Source organism: Calonectris borealis, chromosome 1 (assembly GCF_964195595.1).
Source record: "Calonectris borealis chromosome 1, bCalBor7.hap1.2, whole genome shotgun sequence".
NCBI classification, from domain to species: Eukaryota; Metazoa; Chordata; class Aves; order Procellariiformes; family Procellariidae; genus Calonectris; species Calonectris borealis.
This window is the reverse complement of record NC_134312.1, coordinates 174,208,305-174,227,255: the sequence shown is the minus strand read 5'-3', so window position 1 is coordinate 174,227,255 and position 18,951 is coordinate 174,208,305. Positions and strand designations below refer to the sequence as shown.

At 39.7% G+C, this 18,951-nt stretch overlaps 1 protein-coding gene across 1 annotated transcript in view; it reads left to right on the top strand.

The window, feature by feature from the left end:
- The window catches only part of LMO7 (LIM domain 7), a 126,381-nt gene that overhangs the window by 17,806 nt on the left and 89,624 nt on the right, over positions 1-18,951 (top strand). Inside the window, exon 2 of the mRNA XM_075138915.1 lies at positions 17,941-18,011. Coding sequence (XP_074995016.1) covers positions 17,941-18,011 — 71 coding nt within the window. The remainder of the gene's footprint in view (positions 1-17,940; positions 18,012-18,951) is intronic.

Here is an 18,951-nt window from a genome sequence, read left to right as displayed (position 1 = left end):
AGTATACATCCAAAAATAAACTGATATATGTGTAGACATTTTTTGCATCTAGGTTATGTGTTTTGAGCAGTTGCTGTGAAGTACCTCATTTCCAAAACACCACCAAAAACTCCCCTCAAAACTCACTTTGTTCTGTTTTATGCCCTAAATCCTGCAGATGCATACATACTTAACCAAGAAGTTTCTCTTGGTTTGGTATTCAGATGATGAGACTGAATGAGTAATAAGCTCTTTCATGTGGAAATAGCATATATGGCTGGAAGGAGCTTAGAGGTCACGTAGTTCATGACTACTCTCTTGTAAGACCGGATATTCTTATACCTAGACCATTCCTGGCATATTTTTTTTTTTTAAACCTCTTAAAAACTGGCAGACTGGTCTATGGTATGTAACTTTTACGGTTAATTTTTCTTCCCTAATATGTGACAATCTTCTTTGCTGCAAATTAAACCAATTAGTACAACTTTTGCTTTGATAAACTTGGAAAGGAAGTGTTCCCTCTCAGTCTCATCTCTTCTTTATAATAACTAGTCCTCATACTCTTAAGCCTCTTTTCTGTCCTGTCTTGAAGTGTGATACATGAAATAGCACGTACCAAACTAAGAGTAGGACAACTACTGCACCAATACAAACTGGTAAATAACCACTTAAGGCAGTGACACTGCACAAAAGGGTGTTGGGGTGACTGACTACAAACTGAGGTCAAGCCTGTTGGTAAAAAAAAAAAAGTTAACATGGTTTTGAAATGTACAGGAATATCCTATTTTTGTGTTCGGTTGCCCTGTTTTAAGAATAAGATTTTGTAACTAAGCTCTGCTGAATTTGCTCTTGCTGAACTTTAGACCAGTGCTCCAGTTTAGAATTAGAAGGGCAAATTCTCATCTCCCCCCATAATGCTCATGCAACATCTCAGTTTGGGTTTATAAATAATATGTTTGCAGTCTGCCACCTAATTCTGTAAAGAACACACTTAGAGAGTCCTGGAATTTGAAATAACTTCCCTTGAGTCCAGTTTAGTACCTTACCCCAGTCTGATGTTGCACCTTAGAAACCTGCTCTTTACCTGTGTGATCTTCTTCCTACTGTCGCATAATGTCGCACTATGTCGCATAATAATTTTAATCTCCTTACCTAGACTGTATTTCCATAGTCCATCTGACTTTAAATAAAATAGCAAGGCTTTTTGCCAGTTGCATAACTTAAGTCCATCTATAGCCCACTTACTGCTTTTCTTCTTGTGTATCAGACCAGTTAATTTGCCAAAGCAGGAAAAAAATACGTGACTTTTCAAACCAAAGTGTTACCTCCCTTCCAAACAGCTATGGCTTGGTGGTGGTGGGGAATCAGCAATATTTAATATTGTTACAGCAACCAAAGTTGGGGAGAACAGTCTAAATGTTTTCCTAACTCTTATTCTGGTTTCTTCTCGTGTCGTCATACCTCTAAAGGGGATCTTTATTTTAAGTTTTTCAGTCAATGAGACCTTTCCAGCCCTTTGAGTTGAAGATAATTGCTAATGGCTTAGAGCATGCTCTAAAACACAGAAGAACTTTAATTAAGCAAATTCTTCCAGGCTTTGCCATCTTCAACACTTTTTTTCTACTCTCAGTGGTTGTTTTCCCAGTCCCATGCTTCTCTGAAGAATCTGACAGCTCTTTATCAGAACATCATAGCCATCTTGTCATTAACTATTTATTCACCTTCATCATACCCAATCTCTCCTTTCTTTTTCTTCTAGCATGGCCATAGAATTTCTTCTACACTTTGTCTTCAGTTACTTTTTCACTTTAACTTGCCTGACTCTTTATTATGCAGCTGTGTGAATTTTGTTCACTTCTATTTTTGCTAATTGGTTTCTCAAAGAGTTCCTGTTTAATCATACTGCTGTTTGGTTTAGGCTATTCCGTTTCTCATCACATTTTTAATAGCATACAAAATTAAATTAATCATAATACTTTATTGATTTGATTGAACCAGATTCTGTAATAGCCTTTAAAACAATAAATAAAGTTTTGAGCCCACTTGCAAGGAACTGCTGGGTAGTCTTTATACACAGACAGCAGAACCGAGGATTCCTCTTTATATTGTGCAAAACTGTTGTCTTTATTAATAAAATTTTTGAGTGGGAAACTGAGCTGTCTTGACATGCCATTATTTAAAGTGGTCCCATGTTTCAAAATATCAGTTGTAATGTTAAAACCTACAGGACACTCATGGTAGTTTGTATAACCCATTGCTTGGCATTCTTGCTGACAGGCTAGGTGTTTGTTACTGGAGTTGCAGTAACATTTTTGGGGGCCCTTTCTGTTTTAGTTTCCAGCAGGTGGTGGTTGCAAGTGAAGGCAAAAGAAAACACGTGAGGATGGTTACTGGAATGGGGGGGAGTATGTAAGCTAACAGGCTGTCACCTGGACATCTGTACGATGGAGTTAAGGTGCTGTGCTGAGTTTTAATGGCTGTTTGTTTTGTAGTTAGAGCTGAGGATCCTTTAAGATTCAGCGGTTTATTCATATTAGGCTTTTTGCCTAATATTGCATTTCCTACTTTTATTCCAATAAAGGTCTTATGGCAAATTTCCATATGTTTGTCCCAGCGGAAGCAAAATCTTTAATGATTAAAAAAATAAGTCACTTAACCATATGCATGAAGGTGAAAATAAGGTTGTTACATGAAGAACAACAAAAAACCCAATAATTTTAGTATTGCTGGGAAAGAACACAGTTGTTAGTGAAAACAGACTTTTTTTAGAAGGAAATATTGTCAAAGAACTGAACAAGACTATTTCCTACTTGTAGCTCTACAAGAGGTAGGTTCTTGGCATAAGGGTGAACTTGCTGATTTGAGATTAGGGTCTCTTTCCTACTTAAACATGAGGATAAAAAGAGCATTTGGTGCTAAAACAGTCATTGGGCATTGTGCCGCTCTCTTCTGTTCCTTAGTCAAAAGTGTTATCTGACTGGGAGATACAGTCTTAAATTCATACTGTTTATAAATATTTGATCGAATACTTTATCATCTCTCAAGCCATGGGAAGTCAGCAAGTCTGGTGGAAATAATGCAAGCTGTAGAATCATAGAATCATTTAGGTTGGAAAAGACCTTTAAGATCATCAAGTAGGTGCAGTTTTATTTTGAAGTGTGTCAGGCGTTATGATGGAAAAGGAAGAGCAAATGTTCTTTGAGCATTTGTGATAAGTACTGTAGAGGTCCATGCCTTAATCTTCAAGATCAAGGTCTTAGAGGAGACTTCTTGTCCAGGAGGGGAAGAGAATTTAGAAGTAGAGCATCATGATGGACACACCCTTGTTTCTTTTCCCCTCTGAGTGTACCTATCACTTAAAAAGTGGTGTTTTGCTGCCTTCAAGGTCTTCCAAACCAATATAGTCATAATTCATTCAGCTTTACACTTTCACTGATGTTAATGTACGGGATATTTAGAATATGATTTCTTTACTAACCAGTACTGTCAAAATTCAGTATAGAGTCCTAGACTTGTACATAATTAAGAGAGTTTGCTAGTCTACTGTAGAATATTTTTGTAGTGAAAGTGCAACTTAAACGGCAAAAAAAAAAAAAAGGTGCTGCCTAAAACTAGTTGTTTGCATAGTTTCAGATCAGCAATAGTCTGTATATTGGTGTGCTCAGTGGTTTTGCTGGTATCTGTCATAAAAAGCGTAAAACAATGCATTCTCAGAGAAAGATGATGTTGGGACAGTTTGGTAGCATATGTAGAGTCCAGACGCTAAAAGAACAGGGTATGTGTATTTATGTAACAGTCAAATATGCAGCTTATAATAAATGACAGGATGATAGGAACATGAGGGGGAAAGACAAGCTTGGGCACTTTATTTTTGTGCTTCACGGTGTAAAGTAAAAGTGATTTTCCCATCATTTCATTACCCTGGATAATTGCAGATATTGAAAATTCTTATTCAGCCAAAGGTAGTGTTTTAAAGAAAAAAATGATTGTCAAAATAAATTCCACTTTGTAACAGCAGAGGTCAGAATATGTCAGGAGATATGTGAGATCGTATCTCACATATGCAGCGACACCCAGATTCTCTGTGAATTCACACCCGGTATCAATGCGGGCTCTCAAACTGAGGCACCAGTCTTGGAGAACATTGGCTGGCATAAGATATATGAGGTTTTAATAGCATATTCATGGTTACATGCCTTAGTTAAAAAGGCACTGTATAAATTCAACACTTTGGACTTAGCACAAGTTGGACTTCTGTTCAGCTTTTTCTGGATGCACGTTTCCCTATCTTATTGTATATCAAAAACAAAGAAATCTTTAAGCAAGCAAATACTAAAAAAAATTGGTATATGGGGGCAGGAGGAAGTGATATTTCTCCTTTCTGTAATGATTTCTGATGCAAGAGAACTGTTTGTGAAAAGATGTGTTGCTCTCCCTATCTGTGTTTTTTACCATTTAATTATAGAGAAGGCTAGCACTCCTCTACTCTAAATATGAAAGTACTGGTATCCTCCCTCTCCACCCTGCGAACATGCTGACATACCCGGTACAGGTCCCTGTCAGACCGAGGATGCTGGGCGAGATGGACAACTAGTTTAATTCAATGGGATAATTCCTCTGTTGGGCTGTAAACATTGTGCAAGTGGTGTTTGAATGCCTCAAGCTGAAATTAGATCCAACTTTCTGTTCTAACAGAAAATATTTAAGAGGACATTTGTCCAATCAAATGTATAATTCTGTGATGCCGCCAAACAAAATTAAATTTTGCATAGGAAATAACATTGATGATACAAAGTACCATTCCTTTTCCTCTGGAATTTCAAATTAAAAAATCCCCAAAGACATCATTCTGCTTTGATAAAGCAGTGACCTAATGTTAAAAGCACTTCCCAGTTTTGTTTTTGTTATGGTAGGAGAAGTGTCTTCAACTGCTCTACTGAGCTGTAAGTAAAATGCTAAAAATTTTCATGTGGAAATGGTAACTGCGTACCAGATCAAGCAGCAGAAATTGGCATAACTTCATGCAATATGTATGGAGGAAGATGTTTAAACTGGGGGCAGTCTATGCTTTCTCTCAGTTGCTAGGCAAAACTTCAGACATTCTTGAAGTCTGCGTGCCCTGGAAGGCAGCTGGTCATAGAAACCATTGTGGCTCGAACCTGAAATGCTTGAGGCATCTTGCCTGCGGTAGAAGAAAATCTCAGTCTTCCAGGGCATAGATATTCTCTGTCTATGAAAAACTGTATGGGTTACTGATAATATTTCTTCGTTTAATGCATTGTTATTTTTAAAGGCAAAAGAAAGTTAAGCTAGAGACAAAAACCGCCCAAAGTACATGCATCTCTTTATAATCCAAAAAGTGCATCTTTTCTGTGGTTACAAGGTACAAGCGTAACCCTAATAAATGAATGGAACAGAGTAATCTTCCAAGACTCTCTTTATAGCTCTGGATAGAACATGTTCTGGTACAATTTGCCTGCTTGCATCTCAGTGCTTTTCTTGTGTGCATTTTGTGGGGCTTTTTTAATCACCGTGGCTGTATCATTAGGGGAGGTTATGTGAATATATGTAAACCAGCCCACTACAGGCTGGAACGTCTCTGGTTTTCTACACAGGACTTTAAGTCAGCATCTCTCTTTGAGAAAGGATGTATCAGCTGTATGCAGATAATTATTTGATATACCGTTGTCTTTTTTCCAGAGGAAAATAAATTCTGTTTTTCAGTGACATGGAATCTTCTAGTGATACTAAAAAATTGGGTTCAATTTCATGGGTATTGAGGATTCTCATTTTAAATGCTTAATGTGTTGAATATGGAAACTGTGGGGTAAATTTCTGCCTCTCCCTTGCAGGGTATGGAATTGTTTACAAAGAGTCTGAACATTTCTGCAGGGATGTCATAATAAATACAAGCAAATTATAATTGTCTTCTGTAATACGGGGGGAGATTGGCTGCTTTCGACTAGTAATTAAATCCTACCTCTGGGCAGTGTACATAGCAACCCTGTGTAGCTGCTGTGACAGTCAATCTTATCTTGGGCTCCTCTAAACACACCCAGGTGAGGAGGCAGGCACTCCGTCAAACCAGTTTGGCTCCTTAAATAATTAAATGAATAAAGCTGCATTTGCAGAGGAGCAATAAAATGGCTGGAGGAAGTGTCACGCTGGAGGTGGTTGAGCAACGCTTGGGTTGTATCGATGCTCAGCCTGGATCAGAAGTGGAATGGCAAGTGGCGATGTCAAAGAGGAAAGATAGGAAGAGGGAAGCATTGGAAGAGTTTGGAAGAGCAGCAGTTGCCACTCGCGGCTTCCCTTCTGGACCACAATCTCTCCTCCCTGCTCTTCACCTTAATTCTTCAATTAAAGTGCGCAGTTATCCCTACACGGGACCACCTATGACTTAGAAGAAGCGTTTGCAGCTGTCAATCTGTGGTTTTGCAAACCAAGCAGAAGAGTTCCCTGGAGAATCAGAGTTTGCTAGTGGTATATTTGGCTTAATAAATACTCAAACGTTCAGATAGGAAAGACAGATGACAGGGCAGTGTGGTGCATAAAGAGGGACCTTTTCGTGTCAGCTTTAATCTTTAAGTAGGGTAAAGTCCTGACTTTGAGGTCGATGGTAGCCTGATCCCTGATTTCTGCTAGCAATGACATTTTATTTTTTTAAAGGCAAATACATCTCAAACAGTAAAGGAGTTACATCTTGGGGGGAAATATATATATATAATTACGAATAATGGGTGAGTAGTGTAGGCTACTGTTCAGGGTGTGGAACCATGTCTGCTGTGAGATCATGGAAGGGTCCTGAAGGAGGCATAGCTGGAATAGGATCCCCTGTGTGACCACGCACAAGAGCATGTTCATTTGAGTGTTCTCCAAGTATAAAGACACTTCAGTAACTTGCTACGTGTTCATCAAATATTCCTTTATATTTAAATCCTTTAAAAGGGCAGCGTTCATATTTTAGAACTCCTCAAAAACCTAATCGGAGACAAGAGTCTCAGCAAAACTTACTGAGCCTAAACTTCCTCTGCCCAGACTGATACTCTGCCTCCTCTAGTTGTGCTCCTGTCATCTTTTCAAATGCATGCCATCCTTTTGCGGTTCCCTTGGACTTCAATTTCCTCCGTAGCCATCCTTCCTCCTCCGACTGCAATTATTTAATTTCTTTGCCAGAGGCAATTTCTTTCATCTCCTGCCAAGGAGAGGGAGTACATATAAGGCACAGAGCCTCTGGTTATATGTCGTACCTGGCGTCTCTCATTAGATGGTGCTGCGAAGCAGTGGCAATGTCCTGTGCCGTCCAACGCTGTAATATAGGAGCTCATTACCTGTAATGCAGTATATCGCTACAAGCCTTGGGAAGTGGAGCCTTCAGAAGTCTCACGCCCAGCTTAGTAACTTGGTGCACGCACACTGTATTTCAAATGTCCCAATATAATTATTTGTGTGTGCTTATATTCCTTTGAACTTCGGATTTTAAAAATTCCTAAAGAAAAAAAAACCACAAAAACCCAAAAATACCATTTTTCTCGATGTCACAGTTCTGTATCGCTTCTCCTACTGCTTACTCACTCTCATATCTTGAAACTTAAATATAGTTTAAAAAAACCCCAACTACTAAGCACAGTAGTATTCAAGAGCTTTACAGTCTTGCTTTTATTTTGATTTGAACAGGTCATATCAGTGGAGTCCTCTTAAGCTAATCCTTCCCCCTGAATTATTCTAACTCCAGAGAAGAGCATAACATTTCTACAGCTGAAGTCAGCAAAGTCAGCATTAATTTCAGTGACTTCCACAGGATGGTTTATTTCTACATAACTGTTGCTGGATAATATTGACATTTCTAAATGATGTCATTTAAATGCTGCAATTAATGCCAAGTGCCATAGTCTACTAGGAAGTGGTGTCGTGACTATTTTTTCCAGACTCTGTACGTGACACTAATTGCCTTTATGGTGTCTTTTGACCCTGTTAAATGTTCGCTTCCGCACAATTTCTTTGCTCGCTGTCCATCTGTTGCCTTGTTATGAGCTAAATAAACCTGGTGAAACGGGTTGGAAACCCGTGGGTGTAGAAGGAACTTTAAAGTCAGGGGACGTGGGGACAGGAGGGAGGACGTGGCGAGAAGGCTGTTGGTTCCCCAAACCCTGTGTGTGCGCGCGTGGCTGTATGCGTGAGAGAGAAGGGGGGGGTGTTGGTGAGTGGTTTTGGCTGAAGCTGACTCAAACCGCGTCTCGGTATGTATGCTGCTCAAAGTACTGCTTCCAGTAAAGGTTGAAAAATTTGAAAAGATTGACAAATCTCCAGTAACAACAAGAAATTACTTCCATGCATGAATAACCTCGCTAAACATGCGAAAGCGATTGTATCTAAAGCATTTCCCTCTTGTGTTCTTTTATCTGATGCCTTTTTCTTCCTCCTGCTGAATGTAGTTTCAAGACCTTGCGGTTAGATCTGCAGTTTGCTCATAGCACCGGTGCTGCCCTCCGGAGAACCACGCGTATTTAAAATATATGAAAAATCAAAGTATTAAATACACCCAGGATCAAGGCAGTTGATTTGTAAGAGATAACTGTAATTTAGGGCAGAAATGTGCTCTGTTTTTGGCCATTTCATTTGGCATCTCTGTATCTCTCTGCCACTTACATAAATACTCCCAACAGGGACCTGCTTGCAAATAGCAGCGGAGTTCTGGCATATTTTTCTTAATCAGTGTAAGCAAAGATATTGTTTTCTTTAAGGTCCTTCCTATAAAAATAAATGCTAGTGAACTGACAGCCTGTATTAAAACTTGCAGCGTATACTCTCTGACCTGGAATTACCGTCCTAGTAAAACTGAGCTATATACTTGGGAAATACAAACATCAGAAGGCTTTTTATAGCTTGCATTTATCTTTCATTCTAAATGAACAGAACAAAATATTTTAAAATTCAGTTGCAGTGAAGTAGAGACATTACTTAAAATACTAAATATAATATAATAGATTAAAATGTTAGACAAATGTGATTTTAGTACCTCTACAGCAAAAATGTCCAAGTTTGTATTTGCATTAATCCTTTCTTTACGTTTGCCCTAGACAACTGTGATTTTAGTATCACTAACATTTTTATCTGTTAATGTTTCAAGTAATGCTTCTATTTTAATTGAAGCTTGTAAAAAAAAATCCTTTTTTTTTTCTTTTTTCTTGTTCACCTGAAACTGGAGTGCTGCAGTTGTCATAAACTTTGTTTTCCTCTGTTAGCAAAAGCAATGGTATAGACAGACTTTGCATAGAGGTTTTCAGGGTGGTTTTTTTATTGTTATTATTACTGTCTGAACTTGAAGTTCTTTGTGAGGGCGCGTGGCCGTCCACCCCATCAGTCACATACCGCCTGGCTGTCAGGGCGCTGAATCACTGGATCTTTGGGTATGTTAAGCCTCTCAAGAATCTGCACAAAGTCCAAATGTTATTCCTCTCTCATCTCCAGCGTGCTGTGGCTCCGGCCCTGTGGTGCCCTTCCCCGGTGCTTGGAACCCCTGGCTCAGTTGCTGTGGTCGTTTTGGGGCAGGGGAGAGGCGGTGGCATGTGTGAGGGAGTTATGTGGGGATGTTTTTTTCATTTTTAGTACTATATTAAAGCACAAAGTAGTCTAGACGATGGCAGGACACTTTCTAAATGCAGACCCTTCACATGGGTGTAGGGAAGAGAGCGGGAGAGGAGGCTCTGCTGCCATTTCAGGATGGCAGGAGGATCGTGGGTTTCTTCTGTGACGGGACTGCTCAGCCAGCCCTACAAAACCTTCTTCTCTCTGTGGTGTGTCCAAGCCTTACTGCAAGTCCTCTTTTCGAAGCTGTGTTGTTGCTGATATTCTTCTAGTCTTTTTATTTCAACCTCCTAAGGGAGATGTTGAGAAGATACCAATTCCTGTTCAGAGCAACCTTTTTGTATGACCCAGGTGGACACTATGTAGGAGTCCAGCTGAGATACAGCTGTGCACAGATTCATTTATCTCTTGATTGCTTATTCCCCCGCTTGGAAAAGTGTTAACAGCTTGAGGTCAGGTCACAACAAATGCAGTGCTGAAGAGGTAGGTGTTTCAGAAAAAAGATTAAAAAATGGTATTTGGAGTGACTGACTTTCACAATGGGCAAGTTCAAAATTTGGCTAGCATGAGAGTGCATACGTTATGAAACATGACAGTTAAAAGATATCTAAGCAATGAAACTGGAACCTCTGCTAGCCACTTCTTCTGCTGTCTCGGTTGGTCACTTTTCTAGAAATCGTTCCTTCATATTCCTCGTTCCTTAGGTATGGTTAACTCCTTTCCCCCTCCCTGGCAGAAACCAACACCCAGCTCTAGTATACCACCATTATACTGTGCATTACTTGGAAAAGACAACTTTCAATCAACCAGTTTTTTGCATATTTAAGGAATTCAGTGGTTGGTTTCTTGTTTCAGGGGTGAACTGAATGTTTGGACATTTGTTTTCTCATGATGATTTTGTCATTTTCTCTGCTTAATTAGGAACACTTACGGTTAAAGTGCCCACTGCCACCCTTCTTTTACCACCGACCACTGAACTAGTATGGAACTCAGCTGGCAAATTTTTAAAAAATCATCTTACTCTATTTTTTGGGGAATGTGCATAAGTATCCACTTTTATTTAACTGAAGTTAGTTGCAAATACACGTGAGAAAGTAAACGCTTGGTTAAAGTTGAAATCAGCATGCACCATTTAGGATGGCAGCTTTAGAACTAGTGTGTATTTAAACTGTTTACAGAATTAATAGTATCCAAATAAATCATATCTATGATTACTATATCATTACATTAAAATTTCAGTGACTTGATTTTTCAGAGATTCCGAGTCATTCAAATTGCACTTTGCATTTGCAAGTTTTACGTTGTACTGGAACACCTACCTCCATCTAGTTTATGCTGCCCATCTCTGCAAATACAGCGAGACCTTTTTTATCACACAAAGTAATGTATGTTGGTTTTCTTAGTTTGACACCTGTCAGTACAGTCATCAGTATAAACAACAGTAAGCTTATTAATCTTGCTGCTTTGTGGGATGATCTTGTTTGTGGGGGGGGAAAAAGCTTGACTGAATGGATTGATCCCAAATGATTATCCTGGCTCTTTCTGCAGTATTTGTTCCCCTAAGTCAGGGTTTCCCTTAAGTATTGGAAGAAAAACTTCACTTCCATCCTTCAGATTGTGTTTTTATATGCAATTTGACAGAAGAGCTGAAAAAACAGAGTGTAAGCAGCTGATGAGCAGAGATCTATGCTTCTCACACCTACCACACCAGTAATCGTGTGCCTCTTTGCTTACCCCTTATTCATTGTTTTTCTTCATCTTTTGTAAAAATGCAGTTGTATGTTATTTCAGGAGTCTTGGCATGTCTGTCAGAAGGCATACCACAATAAGACCCCATCATTATGTTGATGATAGAAAATAACAGTAAGACTTTTTCAGTAATCAGTCATTTCCTTTTATAAATGTCTGTTCTCGTTTGTTATCAAAGGCAGTTTTGGCTGAGGATTGAAAAATTTCCACATCCTCTGAAATGAAATGATGCCCAGGGATTTGGGGTATGGGGTTAAGCAGGAGAGTACAGCTTTGCATTGAGCAATAGAGCAGGAATTATTCCAATAGAAGAACAAAAGTCTTACGGATGCAAGGGGGGACATTCACATGGACCAGCATAAGTGATCAATGGCAAAAACACTCATCATCTTCAGCCTTCTTACTTTTGCTGTGTAGTTAGATTATACAGCAGATTTCTTGGTAGATTCTTTTCTTCTTATTTCCAGCCACCCCAGCTCTTCTCGGTGGAGTCGTGCCTCTCATGGATTTTAGCAATGAGGTGTGAGGACTTGAAATTAGGAGCTTGCTTTTGTAGAAATCTAGGCCTTGCTCTTGACTCCTGTGAAGCTGTTAGACTGGGCAGTGTCATAAGTTCATTGCTGGACAGCTGACCGGGAAAGTTGTGGATACCAGCTTCCTGAGCCCTTGTTGACCTCTCAGGAATTTGTTGGACCATGAATTAAACTGTGATTGGAAAGGAAGATAGCAGCATGGTTCTCTCTTTGACCTTGGCCGCTTTAGACCTGGCATCCCTCCTGCTGCCAGAGGTGAAATGCCAGCAGCGTTCTCCCGTGGTTGGAAGATATGAATGCCCACTCTTTCTACATCTTCCCCAGGGGCCAAGGTTCAGGGAGACAGATCTCGCTTGCTTCAGAAATGAGCGGCTCTTCTGCACCGTTTGACTTTGAGAAAGCTATTAACCGCTGTGGTCGGGCTGTTTGCTGCAACGCTGAAGGCTTTCTTACCCAGATGGTGGCCAGCCTGATTTTGCCACTTGTGTGTTCAAGATTGTGTGCAGCAACCCTCTGAATATGGTTCCTACCATCTGCCCTTTGCGAGGGATTTGGACAAATCAATTGGCTACCGGAGCAAATTGTGGCCATCCTAGGGGGTTTTTTTTGGTTTGTTGGTTGGTTTTTTTTTTGGTTTTGTTTGTGTGGTTTTGGTTTTTTTTGTTGTTGTTGTTATTTTTTGTTTTTTAAGTAAATTTGGAGAGGAAGAACCAGTGGGGAGGAGAAAACTGGACCGGAAGTCTGCAAAGGCCAAACACCACAAGCTCCTTACTCCAAAGTGTAATGGCAGCATTTTTGTTGACAGCTACCACATACGCCATTCAAGGACAAGCTCATCTCCTGCATGGTGTTTAAACAGGACTACAAATAGCCATGAAAGGGGGAGGCAGGACTTTGGGTAGTGCATCTGAAGTGTCCCACAAAGCAGCTACTCATTGTCACAGGCCAGAAGAACCACCAGTTCCTACAGCAATGCAGAAGAGGAAAAAAATCCCTACTGCTTTTGTGTTACTTTTTTTTGGTGTTACTCTTCCTTCGTGACAGACCCAAGAAGATGAAATCTGTCAAGCTGAGGTAGAGCATGTTACTGACAACTGTATATAAAATGCAGTGGACTCTAAATACCGTATAAAAATGTCTCATGCATCTACTTCCAGGCCCTGCCAAACTGTACAGATGCCAGAGCATTGGGAGTGTCTTGAACGCTTGCTTGTTGGCTGTGGGTGTAGCCTATATATGTCTTTGTGCATCTTACAGTAACAGTACTGTTCTGGAGTGATATATTGGATGAGGGTGGTTTACAAACGAGTGCTGTAAACGGAGATATGTAATGCTGGGATTATGTAAGGATGGAGCCATTTGCCATGTAGTCTGATCCAGATTTTTGGTAACTGGGATGGGGGGAAGAAAGGCCATTAGCAAGGTAGTAATTCAGACATTGATGCATATGTGAGGTGATCTGCCGAGGCAGGCACTGTGACAGAAACTCACAGGCATAGCTGAAATTCTGGAGTGGGGATGGTTCAGCAGCGTCAGATTTGTATCGTCGTCCCAGTTCCCTACAGCACACGAGCAGTCCTCTCTGCAGCATGGTCAACTTGGCTCTTCTTGCTACAGGCTGAGCTGGGGACCTGAAATTCATAAATCAGTGTAGTATCCTTGAGGTTGCTGTCTGAGTAATTGCTTGCCCCGTGAGATCCTTAACGTGAGCCTCATTAAGGCTGTTGTTATCATGCGTGGTTCAGTATCTTTCTTGAATCTTCCCTCCCTAACCTACGACCCTACATCAGGGAGCTGCGCGCTTCACGCTGGTGCGGTTAGCGTTTCTCTCAAATCGGTGCGTTGGGGTCCTTGCATGGTGTGAGATGGTGTAGTCTACGTGGGGTGGTGGCAGAGGAGCTCTGAATGAGATGAAGAGGGCAGGGCTGGCCAGCGTGAACTGCAGAGCCAGCTGGATGGCGAGTACCTGGCTCCTCCGCAGCAAGGCATCGTTCAGGTCACAGGCTGGGCGTGATGCAGTGCTGCCTCCTTGTTTCTGAGCAGCCACCGCTTTTGTGATGGAGAATCGGTTAGCCAGCCTGTGTATGCGGTGTGAGTCCTGCATTGCATGGGGAGAGTCTAGCTTTGGTGTTTCCACCACCGCAAAGTTAAATTGAGAAACCTGCTAATCCCTTGCACTTTGAGTGGCACACGGTGGTATGTATGGGAAACCAACCCACTTGAAAACGTCTACGGTCCTGCGGTAGAGCTGCCTTTCTGCTAAAGCCATTCAAACCGGTGTAAACCATGGAAGCAACTTGACATGAACTCCCTTAGTATTTTTTATTAACAGTGAAAAATCTTTCAACTTTGAATAGCATTTAAGGCAAAAAAGGCCTATTATGATCAGCTATATTTGGTCTCTAGTAGGAAAAGCCAAAGAAATGTACTCAATGTTAATTTTGGTACTGAGGCGTATAATTAGTGTATTCTTCTTGCCATGTGCTTTTTGTTCAATCCATCATAATTTTGATGTCATGCCATCTTCAGAATGGTTGATCTTTGGTTATTTCTTCTTGATTTGCCTCCTCCTACAGGCATCACACCAAACCTGAAATTAAACTAGCCCTCTGTGTGCATATGTGTGTGTGTAAGCATTTTTAAAATGTCTAAATTTAAGTAAAGACTTGATTTGCATACTGTTTGAAGTAAATTGCTTGGACCTGGCAATTGCAAGTAACCAAAGTATTAGGGGACGCTGTCTTACAAAAATAAAATCAAACTGTTTTATAGCAGCAATTAAATGTGATTTTTATGATATAGCCTTTAATTATGTCATTGCTCTTTCTGTCAAAAAAGCAGAGAAAAAAGCAGAATGCATTCAGCTGAATGAAGGAGAGAAAAGAGACATAATTTGAAAAGAGATGTTGTTCAAACATGGATAAAAATTGCTTTTGCAAGATATTTCCTTTATTATTTGGTGGCTCACATGGTCTAAGTGTTTGGAAAATTGTCCAAAATCAATTATGCCTATTACATAAGAATACCACACCCAGTAAAACCAGTTTTAATGAATAAACAGTGACTCACAAATCGTAGACATTGTTTGAAGATGTAATATCTTAGGGTGGGATTCACTTTGTCTTATTCAGGTTCTTAAAAGTCAGGGAACTCTGAGCCAGTCCGTGGCTTTCCATTTTTTTAATGATACCTAGTTCCTATGTAGGCTACGATAGCTACAGCTGAGCTTGACACCTTGCAGTGGGTATAAGCTGGATGAAAGTCCATGCTGAGAAAAGTCCTCTGTCTCTGTCTGAAAGCTTGGTTTAAAATGGAGTACTTATTTTTGTGACATCAACAAATTCAAGGTGTTGTGCAACTTGGAAAACGTTTCGGTTTCAAGCCACTAGTCTTAAATTGTTCCTTGAGAATACCTCTTAATTACTTAATTATTAGTTATCCTTTAAAAGTCAATATTAATGAAACCTAACTTGGCAGTACTGATGCTTTTATTTTAATGTCAACAAACCACGTAGTCATCAAAATCTGTGGGCCACAAGATTGGTTTGACAGCTCCATCCTGTATATCAAATCAGTGTTTATTGCCACAGTGGCCGCACAAATAATTTAGTCAAAATGCTTCCAGTGTAAAGTCCTCTAATGTAATTTTAAGAGGTCTGCAAGTCTTAGTAGTAGCATTTACAACCTTGTACTCAAGTTGGACTCTCTTGTTGTTCAAGGACGGCTTCTATTTACCTGAGGTCATGTGCCTGAAGACTCTGTGGCAGTCAAAAATGTTCCACACACCATTTTGGAGACTGAGGTGTTGGGTTGGTTTTTTTTTTTTGTGGAAAAGGCCACAAGATACGCCATGAAAACGTGGTTATGCACTGCAGCATGGCACTCTTGTGTTCTGGAGGGGCTACGCTGAAGTTTAACGTGTCTTCAGCAACACGTGCTCCTTGACTTCTTGAGAATAATTTTTGAGGAGCGATCGCTTTAGCTACATGCTGCAGTTCTAGGATTCTTTTGTTTTTTTGAAGGAATTTCAGTGTGAAGGTTGTTTGCAGATATATAAGACATTGCAGGTTTGGGATGGTCCCAACTCCAGGTGAAAGAAACATCTCACAATCTATTGACTGCATGACTTACCAGTAAACTGTCTATCTTAGACCAAACGTTTGGACGGTGTAGTCCTGTAGATGTCAGCAACACCTCCAGAATGAGAATAACTTTTGGACTCTAAGAATTGATTAGAGTTTGAAACATGACCATAAAGCTAGACTCCCATCCTACAGCCCCTCTTACAGTACAGATCTGCTGACATGCAAACTTCAAGTTTCTAGCTTGCAGAATGAAGGGCTTAATTTGTAACTCATACTCCCTATTACCTAGGGAACAAAAATAAACTTTCAGTGCTGTTATGTTACATTGGCTAGTTTCCTTAAAATTATTATCATGAAATATAACAGCTTTCTATACAAATTTGGAAGCAAAATGCCGTATTTTATTTGAGGTAAGGGTAACTTTCAGATGCTGTGTTTTGAAATGATTCTTGAAAATGATACTGATAAGATGCAACATCTACTCTTCTGTAAGAACAGATTGTTAAAGGAATATTGTATAAAATGAAGTTCTCCCAGGGGAATCACTCTCATCCTTTGTTGTTGTTAAAAGTTTTGGGATTGCTTCCCCCCCCGCCTTTACCTGAATGTTGAAAATCTTGAATTGGTTTGTCATAATTCTTTCTCTCACCTTACTTGTTAAATCCTACAAAAAAACTTAAACTCTAAAGAAGATTTTTGTAACATGTAAATTTGTTCTCAATAGGGAGATTGAAGTTACAGCTTTTTAATTAAAAATTAACTTACATAAAAATTACTTGCTTATATTCTAGCATTTCTGGTGTTAGTATACATTCCTTCTGCAATGTAGGAAAAAAATAATAGGGTCATAATGTACCAGGTCCTCAAAGAGCTACATCCTCTCCTTTGCTCTTTTACCAAGCACAGCTCATTTGTTTCATTACTAATTTCCTTAATTACTGTGGTAACCAGTAGCTTTGGTCTGGATGCACGCAGGTTCCACAGCACTTTTAACTGTGTGCCTGAAGTCCTGTGCAGTATCAGGGACGGTCAGGATCCGCAAAGGGAGGTTCGTAATTAGCTGGTGACTGAACCTGGTGACCTCTAAGCACAAATAAATACCCTTCCTAGAGTTTTATTTCTATACCCAACTGGGATAAAACCCTCTTTTGAACTGTTTTAGGAATATTGCCTCTTTCTGACTTGCATGTGGGTTACTAATCTGGGTGTTTATAAGAAATCTGCCAAATTTGGTCCCTTCAAGGGACGTGGGCAAAGGGGGGACCCTAGTAGGAAGAATCCAAATGAGTTTAGACTTGAAGATGCTGCTTTGATGGTCTCGTTTGAGATGGAGGGAGTTAATGCCAAAAGCAATCTTTTTTTTTTTTTGTGGAAAACAACTTTGCTGAAAACCTGTAGGCAATGCTTTTGGCATTGGGTATCTTAAGTCCTTTACAAGACATTGTTCTTGTTCACTGCTTTTCACTCTGAATATAAAAAGTAGTCCCATTAGTATAGTCCTACCGCTTGCCAAGCAATGGGAATTGATGTGCACGTGGTAGTACTGACTTGCTAGAGTGGTTCTTTAGTCACACTGCCTTAGGTGCAAGTGGCAGGAAAAAAAAATTATTAAAATACTTCGTGCCAGATATCGTGAGTATACACGCTGTAAAATGAAGTAGGAGATAAAAGACTTTTTCTCTCTTTTGCACTTCTGTTTGAAATTTATTTTATGCTTTTCAGTGTGGCTGGTATTGCTTTAGAAAATAGTAAGTATTCCCAAGAATTCAGCTGAAGATTGGTTTACACTAGAGGAAACTATTTGAAGATGTTGGATCTGACTTCTTTTGAGGCATAAAGAACTGTTTTTTAAAAACTTAGTTCATAGTATCTATTATTTTCTTATATGAATTTCAAAAGAAATGTGTTAAATTGAAAAGATTTTTTATTTTTAAGTACTTCTTAGATACTCTTGCTAGTCCTGATTTTGTGTGTGTCCAATTAACTCCCAATTCTTATTTTTATAGACAGTTACTGGGAAAAGCTTTGGAACCAAAGACTTTCGAGCAGCTCTGGAAAATGGAGTCCTGTTGTGCGAGTGAGTATTGACTTACGGATATAAAAATCCCTCAGGTTAACATCAGTTGGCCTCTTTCCTTGCTGGCCAGTGAAATTTTTTTTTGAAGAACCAAAAATATTTTGTAATGAGTAATTATTTTTTTTTTTAATACCTGTTGTTTGCTGTGGGAAGGTAGAACAGTTTTCAGACATCATCTCTCAAGATCTGTGTTTCACGTGTTGTCCTACACACTCCCTCGTGTCTTAGCGAGAGGGTCATGTTGATCCTCTGGCCAGTTGACTAGTTTTATTGGTTATAACGCTCATGGTACCGCTGGGCTTTCTCTTCAGCTTGTGCAAGGTGGTGTGGCCATGGCTGGGATCAAGGCACTCGGTTACTCGTATACCCCCTGTTGTTCTTGGGGTTTGGGTTTTTGTCCTCCATCCCCACCCGCCCATAAGAAATTATTGTAAACTCTGCATGTTGGTTGTTCTCTAAATCCTGAAAGCTACTGATTCCTACCAGAGAACTTTACACCCAGAGAAGTTTTCTTTTAAAAAGTACTACATTTCAGAAATGACTTTTACAAAATTGTAAATTAAAGATAACAGGAAGACCTTTGATTTCATGTGTCTACTACTTACTAATACTGTTCTTATGGTTACATCCGAGTATCTCAATAATGTAGAATCTGTTGGATGTCATTTGGCATACTTTATAAAAACATACTGTTTTCTTTTTTTAAAAAACACTTCAGGATGATAAAAGTAAATGGATTATAACGTAGAAATATGTTGTTATGTATGTGCACATGCAATCCGGTTTTCAGTGCTATCTGGACTGACTTAGTTATTGCTTTCAACAACAAACTCTGGCCTCAGCTTTTTCTGGAGTGCTTTCTCTAAAAAGCTTCCTTGTACTTATGTATTATAGGCTTGGCAGTAATGGGACTTGTCTGGTTTCGTTGCTAGACTGAGTC